Source organism: Cibotium barometz, chromosome 8, assembly GCF_041138505.1.
Source record: "Cibotium barometz isolate CiBa-2024 chromosome 8, ASM4113850v1, whole genome shotgun sequence".
NCBI lineage: Eukaryota > Viridiplantae > Streptophyta > Polypodiopsida > Cyatheales > Cibotiaceae > Cibotium > Cibotium barometz.
In genome coordinates, this window is record NC_141053.1 from 8,429,191 (window position 1) to 8,453,824 (window position 24,634).

The 24,634-nt window shown below is 42.6% G+C and overlaps 1 protein-coding gene across 1 annotated transcript in view; it reads left to right on the plus strand.

Annotated features, from left to right (window-relative positions):
- Positions 1–24,634, plus strand: part of ABCF3 (general control non-repressible 3) — a 77,438-nt gene that overhangs the window by 46,532 nt on the left and 6,272 nt on the right. Inside the window, exons 10-15 of the mRNA XM_086801270.1 lie at positions 12,767–12,813; positions 12,945–13,004; positions 13,693–13,775; positions 15,066–15,160; positions 16,752–16,838; positions 16,980–17,067. Coding sequence (XP_086657396.1) covers positions 12,767–12,813; positions 12,945–13,004; positions 13,693–13,775; positions 15,066–15,160; positions 16,752–16,838; positions 16,980–17,067 — 460 coding nt within the window. The remainder of the gene's footprint in view (positions 1–12,766; positions 12,814–12,944; positions 13,005–13,692; positions 13,776–15,065; positions 15,161–16,751; positions 16,839–16,979; positions 17,068–24,634) is intronic.

Sequence of the window (24,634 nt, forward strand, 5' to 3'; positions counted from 1 at the left end):
TGGGCACTAGGGCTGGATTAGTCTTAGGCTGAAAGCAAGAGAGAGGAGAGCTCTTAGCACAATGAAGACTGAATGAGCAAAAGAGGCTCTAGGCAAGCCTATTTATACTAACTGGAGGTTGGTCATTTAATAAAGTTAATATTTATAAATGCCCAATAATGCAAATAATGATAAATAAATACTAATAAATATGGGAAAAATACCAGATAAATCCCAATAAATTCCCTAAGGCTTTGGGGATGTTCTAAATGATGCACAGGCATATGAATGCATATTATGCAAGATGCAGAGTGCTTTCTGATGCAAACCCTAAGGCTTCTACTGACTCTACATGCATGAATGATTCTCTCCAAGTGGGTTAAGGGACTTGACTGACTGACTGACCCACTAAGGCTGAGGAATGACCTACGTAGCTCGTGCCTGACTTATCATGGACTGAGGATGTACAATGGGGTCACGGCGTACGACAAGTATCATCCTACTGGGTTCTAAAACTGTACAAATGTTGCACTTCTGATGATGAGCCATCTTGTCACCATGCACTGAGTGCAGAGTGCATGTGACAAGAATCCCATCCCGACTAGTGAATATCTTCCTGGATAGTGGGTCATATAACCGGTAGCCCTTGCTCTCACGGCTATACCCAACAAAAATGCATTTTGTGGCTTTATCATCCAGCTTCCTCTTCAACTCTTTGGGTATGTGTGCATATGCAAGACACCCAAAGATACAAAAATGCGATACAGAAGGCTTGCGGCCATGCCAAGCCTCAAAAGGAGTAATGGAAACCAATGTCTTTGTGGGACATCGATTGAAAATATGACAAGCACACATGACAGCTTCCACCCAAAAGATATGTGGTAGTCTTTTTGCCTTTAGCATACATCTGGCCATCTCCATGAGTGACCGATTCTTCCTTTTTGCAACCCCATTCTGCTGTGGAGTGTAAGGAGTAGTATACTGATGTTTTATACCTCTACTCCCAAGAAAGGAATTCAGCATGTGTGACATATATTCCCCCCCTCGGTTAGAACGGCGGAGAGTCTTGACCTTGCATCCTGACTCTGTCTCAGCAAGTGCTACAAAGGCCAAAAATGCATCATATACCTGTGATTTCTGTGTCAAAGGATAGACCCAGCATATACGAGAGAAGTCATCAATAAATGTTGCAAAATAGAAGCAACCACCTAATGACTTCGTCTGCATGGGACCACAAAGATCACTGTGTATAAGCTGCAACTTTGCAGTTGCTCTTAGAGCCTGATCACGTGGGAAGGAAAACCTATGCATTTTTCCCAAAATACATCCTTCACAAATGTGATCTGGAGGCTTCTCCATGAGAGGTAGATCTGTAAACATGTTATGTCGCTGCATAAGCATAAGACTACCAAAATTTACATGCCCCATGCGAGCATCCCATAACTCCGCATCAACCATAGCTGGAGTAAGAGTGAATGCATTATAAGCAGACTGATCCACTGGCTGAAATGCATCCAACTGATAAAGTTCATGACATAACGTACCAGTAAGCATCAAGGTCAAGGCATTAGCTTTGTCTCTGACCATGCATTTATCATCATCAAAGTGGACTTGCATACCACAATGTGCTAAAGAAGAAATGGACAACAAATTCTTCTTTATCCCTGGTACATATAAGGCATCTGTAAGGTGGAGAATGGAGCCATCAATGGCTGTGAGCTGAATCTCCCCAATGCCACGAACTGGATATGAAGCATTGGTGGCACATTGAACAGTTTTGCCAACAGGGGCAGGGCCAACATGACTAAACAAATCCCTGCGAGATGTGATATGCTTTGAGGCACCACTATCAAAATACCAAGTACATGCATGCTCTGTCATACTGAGTGCCTGTGAAGACCAAGAGGCATCATAGCTGCATGTATAAAAACAGTAATCCCTGTCCTCAACAAAAGAAGCAGTCTCTGGAGGAGCTTTAGAAGCATCATTAACAGACATCCTAGCTTCCTTTGCCTTCTCTTTGGCAATCCTCTTCCTACATTCAGTGATGTAGTGACTTGGCTTCTTACAGTAATGAGATTTGCCCTTCTTCTTGGGCTGTCCATCACCTTTCTTGGTATCCTGTGAAGAACCACCATCACCTGAATTCTGATTTGAACTCTTTGGCTGAGTTTTTCCTTTCCCCTTTTGACCTGTAGTAAATGCTTGTTCAGCATTTGTGTTCATATTCATATTCTTCCTCATTTGCTCTTCTTGTAGCAAGAGAGCAACAAGTTCGTGATACTTGAGGGGTTCAACAGCATTCCTCATGCTGAGGTTCAAAGAGGTATGAAAAGCCAAGTAAGATCTTGGCAAAGAGTGCAAGATGGTGGACACAAGCTATGTCTCAGGAATAATCTCATCCACATTGATGAGTTGCTCTCTCAAATCCTACAGCTTGTTTAAGTGGCTAGACATATCATCTCCTTTCATTTTCTGATTTTCCAGCTCTCTTTTCAAAAATAAGATTCTAGCTTCATTACGAGCAGCATACATCTGCTCCAAAGTCACCCATGCATTCTGTGAAGAGCCAGCTGAACGAATATGAGGTATAATAGACCTCTGTACTGACAATGCAATGAGTGACAAAGCTTGTGCATCCTTGGCATCCCATGTCTTTTGAGCATTTGTTCTTTGAACAGGCAATGGCTGCCCTGGAGCCTGTACCTGTTGTCCTCGTCCACGAGCACCCCCTTGGGGAGGAGTCTCTGGAGCCAATGGACCTGGACGTGGTTCATCACCACTAACAAAATCCCAAAGACCTTTTGCCACAAGCACATTTTTCAGCATAAAACTCCACAAGGAGTAGTTCATGCCGTCTAATTTGTCTTCCTTAGACAAATACGTGAATACATCACTTTTCTGTTGATTTGCCATTATGCCTACGCACAATGTTGTACCTGTGTTTCAAAAAACCCAATAGCAAGAACCCTGAAAACAACTGTACTCCACTGAATATAGTTCACCCAAATATGCTTGCACTCTCAATCCTCTAAATGTGCAGCTCAATGCACCAATGACTGAGTAGAGCAGCAAATGGCGTACACAATGCCAAAATGCCCCAAAAATGCCCAAATTTACTGCACCCAAAACTGTGCAAAAAACCTGTAGACTTCTTTGCTAGAAAGTCTGCTTGTAGTGCCTGTAGATTTTCACAGAGAAAATAGTATTGCCCAAAAACAAAGTTTTTAATGCTTACCACAAGTTGACTGTGCAGGTTGTGGTACATATGCAGGTACAGTCCACCAAAAGAACACGTACAGTTGATTGTACTGTGCAGGTACAGTCGACTTGTACTTTACAAAACTGAAGGCGACCGCAGATGTTTACTGTGTGCAGGTACTGTGCAGGTACTGACAAGGCGGCGCTGACTGGTACGAAAGGAAGGCGGCGCCTGACAGGTTCTGAAGTTGCAGTACAGCTGCGCTTGCGGTAAGGCAGGTACAGTACGGTTGCGCTTGCAGTAAGACAGGTACGTGCGCTGACAGATGCAGTCGGCGCTGACTGTACGGGTTGTACGGAATGCACGACTCCTACTGACGGCGGCGAACAGGTACGGCAGCTGCAGGCGAACAGTGTACGGGTACTGTAGACGGCGCATAGTGTACGGGCAGATGTACGGATAGTGCAGTACGGACAATAACAGAAGGCGGCTGTGTACAAGCTGGGCAATGGCAGGCCAACACTGCTCTGATACCAAATGAAGGCTAAAGGAGTGTTAGGGTTAGGGTTTGGAGATGCTGCAAATAGGCGTGGAGAGCAACAGAGAGAGAACACGACTTCTTTGTATTCAGCTGATTAAAATGTGAAGTACAATAGCCACATAATAAGTGACCTAAAGAGATGTGTTCACATGTCCGGCCATAAAATGTGCTGGGTGGACCAAAACACCTATAAACTGCATATAAGTGAAACTAAGCTAAACTGGGGGAAAAAACCTCCACTAACTGAAGTAAAAAGTGCCCCAGTAATCTACTGATGATCACTAGCACTCCTCTGGGTGCATACACAGCATAAAACCCACAAAGAGATTGTATGCGGAGCTCTTTGCGGAGATTGATCGACAAGTTTCTCATACTCGTCGTGGGCGTGCAACAACTCGGCCTAGTATAGCAGAGGAGTGCTAGTAGGCACTCGCGGATGCACCTTTCATCCCGGGTCGAGTAGCACAATGCAAACCTACACATGACGAGGTTTCTGTAGTTCTTTCTCCGCTCCTGCAAATGATGACACTCTGATTGCCTTGTCATAGGACATTAGAGAGCCTGAGTTTGATAACGAGGGCAACGTCCTTAGCAAAGGTAGCTTCCGCAAGCGCTCCGATGGGCACTCTTCTGATGGAGATGATCCTAGCGAGAGCTCTGATTTTGATAATGATCACTTCTCCATCTAGCCTCCTCAATCTAGATTCCAGCCCCAATCCTCTAGCCTCTATTTTTTGTACACCACTTTTTGTACTTACTACTACCTGCGCCTAGAGCGCCTCGCATTGTATGACTTACTACTACTACTTGCGCTAAAAGGTGAATTTGAGCATGTTCTTGGATTCATCTAGGTATATAATTAAGCCGTATTAGCGTACTTGCAGATTTCACATTGTGAAGTTTTCGTCCGAGTTGCGGCCAGTTGATATTGTGCTTATTCTTTCTATCTTCAGCGGTGCATTTGCCCTATCAACTACTTATTTGCTGAACTAATTCTTTCTATTTGAACTAATTCTTTCTATTTGCTACTTCCCTTAGTGCTAGGCTTCATTATGGCTGAGTCTGCCTTGCATCTCTGGAGGTTTGACAAAAACTCAGTACGAAGGGCTTTGTGTGAATATATGCTCTTATGTGTGTGTGTGTGTGTGGAGTGCGTGTGTGAGAGCATATATTGATACAGAGTTCTACACCCACTATTGGGCACTGATGACGTTAGTGGGAATGTCATAGTATCTAGTCCATACTATGCATAATGGAGTTGATAGTTATATAGTCTTGTGGGTTGACTACCACGAGTATATAACATGCACGTTCCTAAAAGGTGAATTTGGGCATGTTCCTGGATTCATCTAGGTATATAATTAAGCCGTATTAGCGGACATGCAGATTTCACATTGTGAAGTTTTCGTCCGAGTTGCGGCTAGTTGATATTGTGCTTATTCTTTCTATCTTTAGCGATGCATTTGCCCTATCAACTTCTTATTTGTTGTACTAATTCTTTCTATTTGCTACTTCCCTTAGTGCTAGGCTTCATTATGGCTTAGTTTGCCCTGCATCTCCGGAGGTTTGACAGAAACTCAGTATGAAGGGCTTTGTGTGAATATATGCTCGTGTGTGTGTGTGTGTGTGTGTGTGTGTGTGTGTGCGCCATACTGGGCAAGGCTTGACAGATGGTATTTGTTTTACCCTCAACAATTTGCAGATTTTAGCCCTCATCTCCTTATAGATTTCTCATTGGGCTTGTCAGATCATGCCCCATTGTGGATGAATTTGCAGCTTGGCATGCCTCTGGATGATTTGCCACCCCTCCCCAGTAGATTATTGCATGTTAATCAAGCTTATTTCCGACATCACTATTTCCAGCAAATGATCAGACTTGCAATTCATCCCTTGCCTTTGCATGCCCAGGAGGACATGAATTATGCTTGGGACAGCTTTGTCTCTCGTATGCAGAATGTCATTAGGGAGTATGGCAACTGGCATATGACTGAATGGAGGAATGAGGTTAAATGGGCAAAAAGGACAGCACAACAATTGACTGAATTTTCTCAGTTAAGGTCTCTCTCTAATTCAGAAAAGGATTCCCTTTCACTTGCTCAGTTTAAATGACTGTTAATGATCAGAGAAAATTGCACAAATGGCAGATTAGGGCAAGAATGAAGCCCCTCATGGATAAGGGATGCTCATCAAAAGCCTTTTTTCAAGGCTTGCATGCTACTCGAAAGAAAAAGTCATGCCTAAGGGTAAGGAAGCTGGATGGCTCTTGGACGCACTCTTTCTCTGATCTCCAAGATGAATGCCAGAATTATTTCCAGAAATTATTCTCCGCTCCTAGTTCCCCATCAAATCAAATGACTTTTGCTAGGACTGAATTTCTCCAATATGTTTCTGGAATAGTGGAAATGGATGATGCTCTTACCTTGGAGAGACCTTTTACTGACACAGAACTTGATAATGCATTGTTCCACCTCAGCAAATATAAGTCCCCTGGCTGGGATGGCCTTACGGTGGAATTTTATATTTCTTTTTGGGATGATTTGAAAGAAGTCCTCTTGCAAATGATCAATGTTGCCTGGCAAGAAAATCAGTTGCCGCACTCTTGGAAGCATGGCATAGTCAAACTTGTGCCCAAAAAACATGTGTGTGACCATATGTCAGATTGGAGGCCTATTACTTTGATCCCTGTAGTTTACAAACTCATTACCAAAATGATTGTGCATAGGCTTCATAGGATACTAGATGTGGGACTTCATCCTCATCAGTATGGGTTTGTGCCGCCAAGACAAATCCATGACAATATATCCAATGCCTTGACTGCAATTGAATATGCTAAGTATTCGCATCAAGATGTGCTTATATTGCAGGTGGATATTGCTAAGGCATTTGACACTGTTCAATGGGATTTTATCTCTCAAATCATGACTAAGTTGGGCTTTGGTCCCAAGATGGCAAATGCAGTTTACTGGCTTTATTCTGGCTCTACTTCTCAGTGCATTCTTGGGGGTCATCTGTCTCGGTCATGGACATTGGATCGATCAGTTAGACAGCGCTGTCCTCTTAGTGCTCTCTTCTATGCCATTGCGACCCATCCCCTTTTAATGTATCTTGATCATCTTACAAACACAGGACAGATGACTAGTCTTAAAATCCCTGGGGCTGCATCTTTTCTGGCACAAGCATATGCTGATGATTCCTTCTTTATGCCACAGAATTCTTCCCGGGAAGTTCAAATGCTTATGACCACTCTTTCATTGTATGGCTTGGCAGCGGGATTGCATGTCAATTTTGACAAATCTAAATTACTTCCCCTGAAACAATACTGGCATTCTATTCTTTGGCCGGGTCAGGTGGTGCATTCCAAAGATGTAGTCAGGCATTTGGGATATCCCATAGGATGGCATATCACCAGGAAGCAGCAGCTAAAATGGATCTTCCAAAGACTTCAACATAAACTGGAATACTGGAAGATTTCTACTTGGCCTCTTCATGTCAGGCTCAGAATAGTACAGTCCATTGTAATGTCCTATGTCCAGTTCTATTTGCCTTTGCTGCATTGGTCCTCCAGGGATATTTCAACCTTTATGTCTCAAGCTATGGCGATGTTATGGAGGACAAAAACTGCTGTGAAAACATTGAGATTGATGAAGATGGAAATGGTGTGCTCTCCTAGGATGCATGGTGGACTTGATGTCCTCAATATAAGATATCATGTACTTGCAAGGAAGGCGACTATGCTACATACTTTTTTCCACCAACAACAGCCATGGACTTGTATGCTAGCATCCATGTGTGTCAACATGAGGACTTGTGCTTATGGTCATTGGATTACTGATCATTGGGAGGTTGTCATTGGGAGATTTGTAGGGAAGATACCTGGCTGTCCTTTCTCTATTGCTCTGATACTTGACTGGAAACAAGTACTTTCTAAGGTCAAATGGGCTCCTGATAATTGCTCGGGGACAAACTCAATGAGGAAAGAAAGTATCATTGGAGTGCCATCTTTGACATTCCACTCGCTTTACAGGAACCTGTTCGGGCATATAATCTCATGAAATTGGGAATTAGATACATACATGATGTGGTAGATAATCAGGGCTATGTCTTATCTTTTCCTCAGGCCACTGCTTCCTATGCATTGGGAATGCATCACAGGTCTATATGGAAGAAAATTGTTGATTTATTACATCCTTTTCTACATGTTCCTCCTGTGGCTGACACAGACAGGCTTACGGATTGGCAATTGCAACCCTCTGCTACATGCACTCATCCTGTGCCTCTTCCCGCCTTAACCTCCATCAAAGCTTACAGGCTTCTTCAGCCTGCTCCATGGATTCAGCAACATGCTAATTCTCTGTGGCATATAAGGAAGCCCCTCTCATGGTGGCGGAAGAATCTCGGGATGTTATGGAAGTGTAAAATGCCATTGAAACAAAGACTTTTTCTTTGGAGATGTATGATAGGCACATTGTCAGTGGGGGTCACACTTGCTAAACGTCGCATTGCACCATCCACATGTTTAAGATGTCAGGCTCCTTCAGAGACTGTTCTTCATTTGCTTTGGCACTGCCCGTGTTCTAGGATCCTCCTCAGGAGAATTTCAGATTATCTTCGGCTTCGTTTCCCGAGTCACAGATTTGGGAAACATTTTTGGCTCTTCGGCAGATTTATGAGGTCTTTGTCTCAATACTCACTATTTCTCTCTTGGGTGAGATATTAGGCTCTTTGGACAATCTGGAGTGAGCATAATTTGGCATACTTGGGTCGGGAGATTCACAAGTCATATGAATCTTTCCGAGCCTCATTGCGGCAATCCTTGTATGATGCCTGCCATGAGGGTGATATGGATGCTTCTTGCATAGAGGTTTTCTTTTTATGTTTCTGATCTTTGGGATACTCTCCATTTCGGAGACCTCCCATCATGTAAATTTATGAGCATATAAATATACTGCACTGGATATTACCAAAAAAAAAAGTGTGTGTGTATGTGGAGTGCATGTGTGAGAGCATATCTTGATACAGAGTTCTACACCCACTATTGGGCACTAATGACATTAGTGGGGATGTCGTAGTATCTAGTCCATACTATGCATAATGGAGTTGATAGTTATATAGTCTTGTGGGTTGACTACCATGAGTATATAACATGCACGTTCCTAAAAGGTGAATTTGTGCATGTTCTTGGATTCATCTAGGTGTATATATATATATATATAATATATATATATATATATATATATATATATATATATATATATATATATATATATATATATATATATATATATATATATCATACATGCTAAAACATTTAAATAAGTAATGTAATCATACTTTCAAGAGAAAAAAAGTATGGCATATCTTAGGATTCTCACCTCAATGATGGCTTGCTTGATATGGCGATATATGAAGTTACTTGTTGTCTTCCTTCCCTTCTTCTCGGAATCCACCGCTCATACAAAGTATGTGCCTAGAGGGGAAGACACAAGTAAGTCGATGATTCCCTCTTCTTGGCATCCTGCTCGCATGGGTACTAGAGAATTATCAATTCTCTCCCTCTCTTTGTCAAGTCGTTTGGTGCTCATGTCATGGTATGAGATGCCGGTCCATCCCATCATGTGTGGGGCCCACATTTGCAATGACTTTCACCATTGTCTTGCATTGCTTCACCTTGAGCACATTAAAGGAGAGATTGCACTGAATAACGGTGTGTGCAATCTCTATCTCCGCTTGACGTTGACATTCTTGAAGATGTGATAAGGGACCCATGGAACCCCTGGTAGCTTTAGCTAAAGTAGATTGTCTCGTGCCTTGGTCGGATTCTGTCCTCTTTGTGGAGGCGGAAGTGGCGGGAGAGGAAGTATCTCGCGGCGGGAAAATGACCTCATCATGGGCACTTGAGTTCCTACTCGGGTGGTTGACACCCCTAATGGCTCTAAACATCGCATTGGCGATGTTTTGAGGCACTTCCTTGCATGGTGCCACTTGCCTCCCACCTTTGCAATGTGCTCCCGACTAGTGAGGCTGCTCACATAAGGCTTGCCACAATATTTGCAAGTCCACCTATAGCATTTTGATCTTCTGGTGGCTTGTAAGACATGGATGGCATGCAATATGAAAGCTTCATTCATCTCTCGTCATTGTGACTGATGAAGAGAGGAGCGGCTTGAGAGAGGGGGAGGAGGGCGGAACTAATGCTTGGTCAATGGATTATGGAGCCTTGAAGATAGAGGAATAGAGGATAGAGAGGGAGGCTTGAGAGAGAGAGAGAGAGAGAGAGAGAGAGAGAGAGAGAAGCTAGAGAGCTTGAAGGTTTGAAGCTTGAAAGCTTAGAATAAGACTCTAGTCTCTAGAGCTCAAAGGCTTGAGAGCATAAGCCTTAAAGCTTGAAGGCTTGAGCCTTATATAGTAGAGGCTGTACTACATAGCATATGGGCCATGACATATGATATATGATATATCATATATGATAAGGCCCAAAACATGCAAAATGGGCATCCAAACGGTCGAAAACAGTCGCAAACGGCCACTTCGCAAAACTGCGCACAGGCGACAATGGTAAGGTGCATACTTATAGGCTGAGACCCTGGAAGAAAATCGATCTTATGATTGACCAACCTATTGGGCGGAAAACCATGAGGCAATTCAGCCGCGGCAAAATCTGAGATCAGCAACTTGCAAAACCGCCGGTCCTAAACCTGTCCATGCCTCGCTGCTAGATTTACACTGTGAACATGATCACTTGGTTGCGTCTCCACTCTCAACTTCTGCACAAGTTTGGCATCAACAAAGTTGTGAATACTACTAGAGTCAAAAAGGATGTGCAAAGTCTTCCTCAATACCGATCCATATATCCGTATAAGATCATTGTGACCGAAGACCGACATGTTGATATTACATACCATGCATGCAATATGATCTAGAACTCCAGTATAAATGGAAGAGATTTCATTGTGTGACCGAAGACTGACATGTTGATATTACATACCATGCATGCAATATGATCTAGAACTCCAGTATAAATGGAAGAAATTTTAGGGTTACCTTTTACTTTAGTCACATGAGCTGCCTTGGGTGCTTTCTTTGCTTGCGTACAACTTTCTCTTATATGGTCCTTCTGTCCACAAATGAAACACTTGCCATCTTGGAGAGTCTGGAGACCTTGGTGGGTTTCCTTCTCTTTCTTGGGATTGTATTCTCTTGGGTTTGATTTTTATTCTGCGAAGCTTCTTAAACCTAAAGTTGCCTTTACGTTTGTAACCCTGTTCGGAACTGCCTGGAGTGTGAGGTTTGTGAGAGACCTATTTCTGAGTTTTGAACCTCTTCTTGTTGAACCATCTTAGTAGGAGGATTTTTTAAAGTTCTAAAATGCTTGCTTGACTACGGTGGTCTATGCTTTACCTGGATGTGTAAAAACTGATTGAAGTCGTTGGGACTCCACAACCCTGGCTGGACAATATGACAAGTGTTTACTGTCTGCTACCAGTGTTAGGTGCATGCTAACCTATGCTCAGAGAGTCGCTCTTAATGGAACATCATGGGTCCCTTCCTGGACGGGCTGCGCACAGGCTATTGCCTGCTACTACTGGTCTCACTAGAGTTAAGTCTCCAGCTGCTGTCACAGGAACATTCAAAGTGTGGTCAAGAATTGTCCATCCATAGTTCGACCTTTACCCACAAGCACAAACATTGAATGTCTCTAAAGGATATAGTGGCTCTTGCCCCAAAGGACTGTGATTGGTTGTGTGAGCCACCCGTTGAGTCTGTGGACAGCTCATCATCTTGCCTCCCTTGTCGAAACACTTGGGACTGATGAAAATCAGGACGCAGGCATATTTGAGACTCTTACTTCATGCCGGAGCCATTGTGGTCATCTAGGAGCCCACAGCTCGGCCACTGTTTTGCCAACTTTAGTGGCTTGACTGTCCTAACTGACCGGAGTGGACATAGCAATCACTACTTTCAGTCTCGGTAGTCTTTTTCCATGTCTCAAGCCTCAGTATCACATGGAACTCTTGTATTACTGTTGATCTCATAGACCCATTGGGTTTTGAAGACGTTTGATATAACTGTTTCTTTTCACCATGGGGGGAGAAAAGACCTGGAAAGGTTTTTGTTGCTTAGAAAAAATATTGGTCTTTTTTTTCAAATAATACTTCGGAAAATATGAAGGCAGGCCTGTAGAGTGGTTGGATAAATTGGAATAACTTCTGCTGATTTGGCATTGTCACACTCCTGCCTCTAGGCAGGCAGCCTGTCAGGGATGGCTGCTGGAGAGAGCCATGTGGGGGTGGAAGTCCTGCACAGGCAGCGGGCTGAAGAGCCTGGTTCAGGGTGCTTGGGTATTAACAAGCTCAGTGTTTGGTTGCAGACAGAGGTTCTCATGACAACTTGGGTTGTCAGGGAGATTATGCTATATTAGAGATTAGGGTTTTTCTTGAGCCAATGTTGCAGACAATGTAAATATAGTGTAGTCTTTCTCTGTTCTTTCCATTTCTGTAGATACACTTGCATTCCAGGTAGACACACTTCAATTCAAGACACCTGAAGATCAAGGAAATAAATATAATGGCAGACATTCTCTTTTTAAACTTTCCATGATGCTATAAAATGAATGAATCAAGGATGTTGAGTAAAACATATAACCAGATGTGAGGCAGGTCCAGGCTGCTTTTTTTTTTTCCGATGTCTGTTGATACACTTGCATTTCAGGTCTCTGACACACTTCAATTCAAGAAAACTTAAGATTAAGGAAATAAATCTAGTGGCAGCCGTTTTCTTTTTAAACTTTGCATGATGCTATAAAATGAATGAATCAAGGATGTTGAGTAAAACATATAACCAGATGCGAGGCAGGTCCAGGAGAGTGTGGAAAAATTTGAAAAGTGTGAGATGAAGGCCTGACATTGTCTAATTTTTAGTGTTAGGTGGGCTTTAAGTTCCTCTTGCTAAGGCCCCACACAGAAGTCGGATGGTTTATTTCCATCCCTTCGGTCATTAGTGGCATTGTTCAGTGTTGATGTCTAAATCTATATTGTGTGCCTCAGGCTTTAGATCGAGTGGGGCATGTGGATGCTATAGTCAATGATCCAGAGTAAGTATTTTTTTCAATTTCATGTTTATTTGTATGTTGTCTTTTATCAAGTATACAGTATCTAGTTTCATGCCCTTGATTGACTTGTACCTACTTTTGAATTGTGTTATTTAATTTTGGATCCTCTGCAGTTACAAATTTGAATTTCCTACTCCTGAAGATAGACCAAGTGCGCCGATCATAAGCTTCAGGTTTTCACTCCTGTTTTTTAAGAGATTAATTATTCTCTTTAGATGCCAGGTTCGAATGCTGAACCTGCGTGTCCGCAGGCCAGATTGTTACTCGGGCTATGGCCCACAGGGTTTGAACCATTTTGGTGCTTTTTGGAAACAACTAAGTATTCAGAGACAGGCTGAGCTATGTTTATGAGAATACCATATGTGTGTGGCTATTTAAGGTTGTAATGCCTTCAAAAATTCACAATTACACAAGAAGAACCTGAGCTGGTATAATAGATGAACAGACCTTTGCCAGTAAGTAGTTTACAGGGGTACTTTTTGTTCTATTGGTTCTTTAGTGAGGTTTATTATGAGCACATTGACCATGTATTGAAGCCACACTGGGAGTACGTTGTTTCCATTTTCTTTTTACTATCGCATGCAAAGATTACAAATGAGACTTGTAGATTTTAACTTGGGAACTTGGAGGGAACAGTTTTGGTGTCTTAATTAATCTCTTGCGCAGTGGAGGAACAGTTTTAGTGTCTTAATAAATCTTATGGGCAGGCAGAAGATGATGATAAGACTTTTGTCCAAGTGTTTAGCTGACCAGAAGTTTTCTAGTGTAGTTGTTTAATTCTTGTGATTTTCTGATGACTTTGGAAGTACCTTCTTGACATACTAATGCTTTTTAAGTTGTCTATTGTTTCCTGCTCTCCAGTGATGCCTCTTTTGGGTACCCTGGTGGCACGCTTTTGTTCAAGAATCTGAACTTTGGTATAGATCTTGACAGCCGCCTGGCAAGTAAGTCACACAATACTCTATTTCTGGAAGCATTATGAATTGACCTTATCAACATTCACACACAAGCCAACAATAAGACACCAAAATACAAAGCTCTTCTATAGAGCTAGAACATCGGACATGGAGTCACAATATAATTTTAAGAGTAATGGTGTGCAATAGGAGTCATGGTAATGGGAGAATGTTGTGGTGCCTGTTCCATTTGACGATTATGAAGAAAGTAGAGAAATGGGATACAAGGTTGAAGTGTTCTAATAATTCTGGGGACGGAAGCTGCTCGAGAGTCTCTGCCATAAATCTTCGATGAAAAAAATGTTTGCAAAATGGGGTCTGCTTTTGATTGGCGGACTTAGGTTGGCCTTGAAGTCTGCAATGCAGACGATGGAGGAAAATGTAAACAAACATGAGGCAGAAGATGCTAGGGGTCACCCCGGAGTAACTAGATTACATGGCTGCCCTTCAACTTTTGTTTAACAAGGCATGATTACTCTTAATGTGAGGTCCTATCTTTATGTAGCTTACTTTGACCTGCTGCTTATTTTCTATGTATTTTTATCCCTATAGAACGATGTTTAATTCGTGGAAGCTTCCCAAGGTACCTTTTTTTCTTTGGAAAGTCAATAAGTTGGCTCATTGACCTGGGTGGGTCTTTTCATAGCACTGCTTGGTCCTTCACTAGGAGCTGCTGCTGATTGGGTGTGTACGGTTACGTGAAATTTTCATGCCGTCTATTGATCTTTTTGTCTTAATATGTCTGTAAAATGGAGGCATTCCTATTTTCTTCAGAGTTTTCATTGCCTAAGTGGTTTGTTTTCTTTCACCTCCCTCTATAGCTTACAACCTGGCAAAGTTTCTCATTTTGTTTGAGGTATTTTAGGATTTTCATGTGTAAATGCAGACGTGGAAAGTTTGTAAGCTCAAAAGGTTATATTGTAGCTATACTACACGTTTTCAACAGTCTTCTCCTTACATTCTTAGTCTTTATTGAAATGGATTTGCAAAAGAAGGGTAAAAGTTGCTAATGAGGTGACAGCTGAAGCGGTGAAGGTGTTTGCCTTGGACCAAGAGGTCCTGGGTTCAAAACCCCACTTGGTGCTTCCTCGGCAGCATCGCCTATGGGCGGTGAAAAATCGGTAACTACGGGAGGATCTTGGGCCAAGGCCAGTCGGGGGTGATAATTTTGAGGAACAGCAAGTTTGCAATTTAATTGCAATCAATGTAGCCATTATCACATGCTTGAAGTTTGTGGGAGTAGTTCTGAATTAAGGTTGCTAATGTGATATTTTGCAGTGGTTGGGCCAAATGGGATTGGAAAGTCAACATTGTTGAAACTTATCTCAGGAGAGCTAGAGCCTAGTTCAGGGACTGTCTTCAGATCTGCAAAGGTGTGGGGATGCTTTGTTGTCTTTGCAATTGAAAAATATGGTGGTAAAAATTTCAGAGTTGCTTATATATGTGATATCAAGTAATGTGACACTATCAAGGCCTACTTTCATTTGTTTACTAGATTGTTTTAGATGCTCTTTACTAATGAAGTTCTTGATTAGAAAGTGAAGGGGTTTTGCTAGTTGGTGGACTAGTGGCCTTTATAACACACTGATTGTGGATGGTGAGTTTTTTTTTTTTGTCTGCTTCCTCGAGCACAGTCCAAGCGTAGCTTGATGAATCTAGGAGGCTGTTTTGGACATATTTTACCTGCGAATGATAGCTTCGGGCAATCTGGTAGACTGTCTGCTTTTCTATCTGGGGACCCTGGTTTGAAGTTCTGCAACCTCTGAACTCTGCGCATCCATGCAGCAGGAGTGGGAGGCCTTTCCATGCTCTACGCTTTTTGCCTTGTACACCTCTGTGAGCTAGTGGATGGTGGGCAATTGTTGCCAGCTGGCATTATCCTTGTGAGTGTGCATGTTTGGTCTAGGGTGTGCATCTTTGACCCCTGGAGTATAGAGCTGGGCCGCTTCATATGAAACTGTTTGGGGGGTGGGGGTGAGTGGGTGTCATTGTCAATCCATTCTTGACCTCTCGGAAACTTTTGTGGGCTTGTGAACATTAATTAGAAATAGTCACTATCATCAATATTCTCGTATTTGAAGTGCATAGTGCATGATTTCAGAGACGTGCATGCTGCTGCATTGACATCAGTATGGAGTTTCTTTGCTTTGGGGGAGGAAACTTTTAAGCTTTCTTGGTTCGGGCTCAGGGATATCGGCTTTCTTGAACATCAAAGATTGTGTTTTATCTCTGAGGCATGGTACTTTTAGCAACCGTCCAAGCTGTTCACTCAAACTGGCTGAGTGGCTCACTGGTGGGGCTTGTCCCACAGCTTGTCCACTGCCTTAACTGGCAAATATTTGAAAGAATGGTACCCCGAGTATGACTTTTTTGCCAGTGTGACTTGCCAAAAGTGGATTCGCATGGCTGGTCTGGATGTTTTTGGAGTTCAAGAGTGGCATTGGTTGTGTTTAAGAGAAAGGTCAAGTTTATAATGCATGGGTTGTGACAACTACTGATGTGCATGGCTGAATACACTGCTTTGCACCTCATTAAAATCTAGACAAAGCTGAAGGCAGTGCTGGGATTTGTTGTTTGCCAGAAAGATGGAAGGCGACACTCACAGAACATGCCATATCCATGGAAATTATTGTTGTTTGAAGCCAAATAATTAATTAAGTACTTGTTTAGGAAAACGATTGTTTTTCTACTGCTTTTGGTTTGGGATGCATGTATGGGATTTTCACACTAGCGATTTTTATAGATGCTATCTCATCCAGAAAGCAAGCAACATGCAACTTGACAGTTTAAAAAGGGAAGTAGTTAATTTAAAATCTATTTGGAAGCTTAGACACATTAAAGTTTTTATATAGTTTAATCTTCTCTTTTTCATGCTTTCATTAATGGTTTTGCAAATATTATATTGAAAATTTGATCTGAGGTGTTAGATTACATTCATAATCTAATTGGCCCTTTTCCTTCCAGGTCCGCATGGCAGTGTTTAGTCAGCATCATGTTGATGGCCTTGACCTTTCGTCCACACCTCTTCTTTACATGATGCGTTGCTTCCCGGTAAGTAAAGATTTTTCTCAAGCGAAGAAAATTGAAAGCAAGAAAGTTAGTTCATAAGAAGTTCGAGGATTCTTGTATGATTTCAGTGTGGTTTAGTCTATTTTCTTTTTATAGAGTTGTATTATTGAAATGTACTTGTAGGGAGTTATGGAGCAGAAGCTAAGGGCTCACTTGGGGTCTTTTGGGATTACGGGAAACATGGCTCTTCAGCCTATGTACACTCTTTCAGGTTGGTTATAACTTATGCTGCTTCTTGATTCATTAAGAGGTTTCCACTGGATGTCTTCTAGTGTCATCAGTTCTTGAGTAAGTATATATATCTGGGAGCCAATGGGCGAGTAGCCTAGTGGTGTGGGTTTGTAACTCGGAAGGAGGAGGTCCCAAGTTCAAATCCCCGCTGCCATCCGATTGCCATCCAGGCTGCTTTGTGGCCACAATTGTACTTTCTTCAGGTGGGATACCTTGCCGCATCAGGGCAGGCACCCAAGTTGCCATTACAGAAGGATCTACTTATTGGGAAAAATCAAGTATATGTATCTGGGAGTTTTCTTGCCCAGGTGGATGTTCTTAACATAGAAGCCAGGTATGGAACGGGATGTATAATATGTCGAAGCATAATACGTGTACTGGACGTCTTTTACGACAGACTGAAATATAATACGTCATTTTTCTAAAATATATTTTTAAGGGCCTAGGGGTATGGTCTTGTCAAGTAGATCATAGATGATAAATATTAAAATCATAGATAAGTATATCTTGACTTCTAAGGGCCAAAATAGTACTAAAGATTTTAGAACTTCAATCCTCAAAGAGAAGTCATGTAAACATTGATAATTGTATTTATGCACATTGCATGCAGCATAAGACTATAGTGCAATAAAATTAAAATTGTGAATGGACATTTGAAAAATTGAATGACAAAGTAAAAAAGCTTAGAATTACACTAAACATGTAACACCATTGATTTCGAGCAAGCATGATCCATGGTTCATAAATCATGAATTATAATCAGGTCTCAGGAATCACGATTTGACATTCAAGAATTAAAATACCAAACCTCTAATTCAATTGACATAAATGATAGAGCTATAAAAGAAACTCTTGAGAAATTACAAAATATGAGAAATATTCAGATTTGAAATCCAAAAACAAAATGAGTTAAGACTAGAAAAGCTGGAAAGATGCTCGAGCCTCAGAGTCTTGGGCTTCACTCCTCAGAGTTTGAGCTATCATCATGTTCTCCATGGTCATGCTCATCCTCCTCACTGACACTCCAATTGCTAGCTAGCGCTGGCTCAAGCTCTGGCTTTGGTGTTGATCCTCTGCCTCTGCCTCTGCCTCCGACTATGGTGCTGGTCCGCAACCTAGTCTCGTGTTCAAGTTGTGTCTCTCTGCTGCAAGAAAAGCCCACACTTCATCGTTTTCATTTGTAGGGTGCACCAATTCTTCCATACGAATCTCAACCTTGAAGAAATCAGGGTCAATCTAATTTATGGATTTTGTATGTTCCCTCTTTCAAAGGAGCCATAGATTAGAATTCACAAACACTAGGCGTTTCAGGTGTGCAGGAGATAAACGTTTTCTTTTTTTGGTGTGTATGGCTGCAAACAAACTCCAATTTCTCTCACAAGCACGAGATAAACAATCTTGTGAGAAAACCCTTAAGGCAATGTGCTGAGCTCAGCACAATCTCCACCGTACTTTTCCTACCAACTGATGGGCTTCACATGTGCATCTCGAAGACTCGCTCGTGTTGAGCCAAAGTCTACATCATGTCTATTTTGAAACCGTAAAAGCCGAGTCTCAAGAAGATCTTGCGTCACAAGATTTGGCTCCACTCTAGTAGCCTACTCTAGTAGCCTATTCTCTCCATCCTCCATTGAGCGCACGGTCATGTCTTTGACTATCTTGCCTCCAAAGCGGATGCAAGATGTGGGCGACAACATCAGGGCGATGAAACCAATCCCATCTTCTTTGCCATATCTTCTTGATTGCATCCATCCTAACAAAATTCAAGGCTTAAAGTAAAAATAGAGCTTTGTATAGCAGCCCATGGGCCTTGCATGTAAATTTCTCATGAATGGCACATAAAAATTGAAAATAGATACTACAATTTACAAACTCCATAGCTACAAGCATAAAACATACCTATTATCGTTGAAGAGGTTGCATGCGTCAAAGGCGGCACCCACCTTGTCCATTAACTCGTAGATGATACCCATGGTGCACCCCTCTGAGTCACTAAGCCACAGTGCAGCAATCAAAGGCTCCATAAATCCGACAATGCTCTCAGCATCATGCCAAAACACAGCCTCATAAATGATGTCCTCAAGCTTCTTTCCTTTTGGAGTCCGGCTGCCATCCCATGCAATCCACGTGTCATTTGTAATCATGCGGCGTAAACCACGCCGACATTTCACTAACTTTTGTAGCATTATGAAGAGGTAGGCAAAGCGAGTGCTTGAAGGCTTGGCTAGCTTTGTCTCACAATTTGCCCTAAAAATCCCAAGAGCTCGTTGCTTTCTACATACAAAATTGACCATAAACTTTGCCTTCTTGACTATCTTAGCCACCCATCCAATCTTTTCCACATCCTCTATTCTCTGAGTAGGTCAAGAGAGTGTGATGCACAAGGCACCCAACAAATGTGTGGGTAATCCCTCTCCACAAGGGTACCTGCAGCCTTGTAATTGCTTGCATTTTCTATGATGACTGTGACTACATTTTCGCTTCCCTCGCTTCCCACCTCCTCAATTACCGCCTTCAGTTGCTCATAAATGTATTGAGTTGTATGAGTTTCTGCGGCGGAACCATCAATGCTAGTCAAGAAAGTAGTGCCTATGCAACAAGACACGAGGATGTTGATAAGAGGTCGCCGTTTGGTGTCTGACCATCCATCACATAGTATGGTGCCTCCATACCTCACCCATGCAGCCCGAATTGGAGCCAGCTCCTTCTCAATCTCTTCTACCTCCGCCTTCAACTCCTTAGTGCGAAGAGTCTCACAGGATGGAGGCTTAAAAGAGGGCCCTGCATGTGTCACGGCACTCATCATAGTCAAGAGGGCAGGCTTTCGTGCGTGGTCAAATGCCACATTACACTCAAAGAAATATTGCCTCACTCTTCGTCTAGCATTTTCATGCTTGAGCTTACTCCAACTTTGGTGTAGTGGCCTATTTGACACATTTGGAATGCTTGGAGATTGACATGCATGTGTAACATTACCTCCATAAGCACTCTGTGGATGAGTTGTGACATGAGCCCGAGAAGAAGTAGCAACCAATGGAGTTTCGTCTTGGGGCGAGGTTGGGGAGGAATCTCCAATGGAAGGTGGCGCCGCCTCTACCTCAATGTGGGCTCTCTTTGTAGCACAGATGATAGTTGGATCACCACCCATTCTCAAGATTACATCATCTGGAATATCCGCCATGAAACAAGGAACACCTTGTCCGGGAATGTTGAGAAGATGGGCTTTCACTCTTGGTGCAATCCCTGTGTATACATTGTTGCAATGCTTGCAATTAATGACCTTGTTTCCCTCGTTGTTTTCAATCACCTCCTTCTAGCCAGGGAAGAAAGAAAGCCAAGGAATTTCTTTCTTCCCATGATGAAAGGAATTGGGGGAAATTTGGGGCAATTGGGAAAAATTGAAAAATTAGGAGGAAGTGGGGGAAAATAAAAAATTGGAGAAATTGGGAGAAATAAAGAAATTAGGGACAATTGGGGGAACTTAAGAAATTGGGGAAAATCGAAAAAATTGGAAAAATTTAGGAAATTTGGGGAAATTGGGGACAATTGGGAAAATTGGGCCAATTTCAGAAAATTGACGAATTGGGGGTAGGAAATTTGGGAAATTTGGCCCAATTTCAAAAAATTTTGAAATTCAGGGATTTTGGGGGAATTAGAGAAATCTGAATTGGAATTGACGAAAGAGGAGGAGAATGGAAGGGGAAAAGTAGAGGAGGAGAAGAGAGAGAGAGAGAGAGAGAGAGAGAGAGAGAGAGAGAGGTGGGGAGCTTCACTCGATTGTGCACTGAGAAGTCAACGGCTAGCCGCCACACGAACTCCTAGCCACATGGCACATGCAGACCTTCTCAAATCGTTTTTTTTAAAAGACTACAAAGGGTCACATTTTTTATTCAAAAAAATGTGACATACAATACTTTAGATAAAATACGCGTACTTTAGCTTCTATGGTTCTTAATAAGACATAGCTTATGCTAGTCAGTTAACCTCTGCGACCAATAGACGCCCCTATGAAGTAAGTATATGTCCCGAGTTCAAAGGCGAGTTTGCAGCCACAATTCTCCTTAGATTGTTTTGAAAGTTTGCAAAGATAGAGCTTCTCAAATACTGTGAGACTTGCTTTGCTTATAACTTTCTTATGCTTCGTCGTTTCTATAGCCAGAGACCGGCAATGAAGCAGATTGTGGCAACCCCAGAGTGGGCATATTGGCCTACTTTAAAGGCAACATTGGGGCAATTTTGTTTCACCACGTGACAAGAGGATGATTTTTGGCCTGACATGAAGCATCTGGTTTTTATTTGCTTCTCAATTATAAATCTCATTGGAGCGAATGGTTTTATTGCCAAACAAGTTCTCTAACTTGTCCCATACTCTTTTGAGCTCTTGTTGAAGTCCACATGATGAATTAGGTTGTTAGACAACCCGAGTCCAATCAGTGCCATGGCTTTGTGATTTTTATCATTCGAGGTGCAAATCTTCTCAGATCCTTCGCTTGGTTTTACATCTATTCTATTGGTAACGATCCAATCATTATCTCTCATCAATCTTGATCTCGCATGTTGGGAAGTTGGCCTCGTTGAATTTCTCAAGTACTATGTAGCTCTTGTTGCCTAGAATTTTTTATTCTGGGCGGTGATGGACGGCGGCGGTGGCAATGGCGCTAGGTAGCATAACTTGTGTTCCCAAGGTCACTTGTATAGCAATAAGGTGGCTATTAATCACCCTTTCTTTATTTATAAGCTTTCATGCTTTATTTATGAGCTTTTAGCCATTATGAGCCCTAGGCAATTATAAGCTCTTAGCAAATGTAGACCTCATCCTGCCAGCATCCTTAGCCCATGTGTGAACCTTCTAGTTCTCCACACCCCAGCTAAGCCCTAACCCTAACATGGGTTAGTCCACCATCCCTCCCCCTAACCCTAGGCCCTTCGGGACACATACTTCTCTTCTTCTGGTTAATTCACGTCAATTGCTTACTGTCAATTCAATTCTCATGCAAGAGCTAAATCCCAATAGGACATCCGGTCTTCATGACATAGGAGTGTGTGTTGAAAAAGAGAGAGAGAATAAAGAGAACAAAGCTCTTAGAGAGAGAGTGGAGTACACAACTCAATGATGTGATAGTTTGTTTGATTTCTTCAATGAAGTACATGCACCTATTCGTCCTTTAAAAGAGCTAATGATTCCCTTCAAGTTAGGGTTAGGAATGTTCTTAAGGTGGTCACCAAATTGTCATACTCCTTAGGCATGCTTTTGAGAAGCACTTCCATGGCATCATCTTCAAATACCGGAGACTTAACTGCAGCTAGTTGGAGTTATGAGACTCTTTATTTTGTTGACATGTGCAGCAAGAGATTCTCCTATCTTCAATTGCAACTCAAAGAAGGTGATTTTCAAAGAGCTTTGAGTTATTAGCACTAGCACTTAAGAGCAAATCAAGTTTTTCCCAAGCTTTGGTCACTGATTCTAGATTAGAAATGTGATGCAAATAATCATCACTCAAGCCAAGAACAATGATAGTATATGCCCATGCCCTCTCTGCCCTAAATAGATCTTGTTGTGTTTTGGGATGTTCTTCACTGGTCAGCATCGGAGCATCAACATTGGAGGAAGCGGTTGCAATTGTAGTGCTGTTCACCAAACCCCACATGTTTCTTCATCAAATGAAACTTTATCTTCATTTGCCAATTGTGGAAAGGCCATTAAACTTGTCTATGAACATGTGAGAGCGGGCCTAGCCTCCTACACTATATAGTAAAGCTTCAGCACTCGTCACTATCTGTCTCCAAGCAACATGGCCTGGAATTGGTGGGAGGAGATTGATAGCTGCTGCAAATCTTCCAGCAAGGGAGGAGCAAGGAAGTGGACATGCCGCTATTGTTGCAGTGAGAAGAATGGAGTTTGTGCCCATCTCATTGGAGAGAAAGGCCACGGCATCAACTTTTGCCCTCTCATTCCAAATGCAAAGAAGGCTGCTCTTACCGCATTCGCAGCTTTATTGGAACTTGCAACACGATTTCAGCATCATGAGCAGCTATGTGCTGATAACTGAGGCCATGTGAAGAGGATAATTGGACGATGGAGGCATGGGCTTGTACGCGTGAAAGCAATCAGCTGATGAGGGGAAAAAAGCATTGCTACGAGAAACACCATTGCGGCTCAGGGCTGAAAAGCGTTTCTTTGATATTTATGCGAGTTAACCATGAGAAGAGGGGGGGCAGAAGCGAGAGCTTGGGAGTGGTGGCTACGCTACCACGTGCTTTGTTCCTAGGGAAAGCTCAAAGCTGGCCATGGTTGGCCTGTATACTGCGTGGGCAGCTTGTGCAAGGAGCACAGCAGGCCAGGCAATGGGCTTGGGGGCATGGACTGAAGCGCATGGCTGGCTGGGCGGTGTGGTCAGGGTGCACAGCACCGCGGGCAGAGATTTGGGAGCACGGGCAGTTGGCCGTTCAAGTAAGGGCAGCGCATGTCAAAGATGGGGAGGCCGTGAGGAAGCAAGGCGCTAAAAAGAGGCGTGGAATTTAAAAAAGGAAATTGTGGAGTAACAAAAAAAGTTAAGGCATGCTTTTTTGTACTATAGTAGGAGGGGGTTCTTTTAAAACCCCAGCTTTTCGGAAAACACACAACTAAAGCAAGCTTGCATTTCTATCTAACTTCTCTTATAAATTCACCCTCTCCCTTCTTGCTGGCTCCTATCTACAGTTTTGTGCAAGCTCTACGTGCCCCATCTGCACGTTCTTGCTCTACATCCGCGAAAAACCTTGTCGTATCCCTCTCATCCACCCTAAAAGCTTATCTCCTAACCTTTCATTTCTTTCTGTCCCGTAACCCGTTACCTTTTTGCCACTGCTTTTCTTCAAGTTAGCAGATGTATAGATGTATGGAGTTAGTGGGCCATAATTCTGTGAAGTCTTCCATGAAGTCATCCAACAGTACTGACGAGGAGTCGGTTCGCGATGACGATGTTGAGCAAGTCAAGCCACCAAGATGATTTTGCGTTATCGAGGATCCTTTCAGAGAGGATAGCGTCAGGCCCAAGGTTGATGGGTGCCATATGCCTTTGGCAGCCGATGACCATGGGGTTGTCAAGTGGTGCTGCCGGAAGGCTTTGGCTAAGTGAGATTTAAGTTTGAATTCGCACATATTGGTGGGTCTGGGAATGACTCAATACTCTTGACTTCACGGACCTCAAGTCATGATGCTCTTATTTTGAGTACTTTTTTTGTAAAATCCCTAATTAATTATTTTTTTAAATTTCGAGTTCTTTTTTTTTTTGAGAAATAGATCCTTCTATTAGTTATCGAACAAAACAGCCATACTTTGGCTAAGTACACCCCCCCCCCTCGTGCCGTACAAACTTAGCTCCATATAAGGGAGCAATAATCAAGAAAACTAAAAAAGGCAAGAGGTTTCTCTTCTCCCCCAGCTGGTTGCTCTAGGAGGAGGCGGCTAATGTTCATGCAGCCAGCGGCCTTCCCCTCCCATGCTGGACAGCCTTCTACTGAAGGGATCTTGTTGGTGGTTGTTGGTGACTGCGTGCTCTGCAACG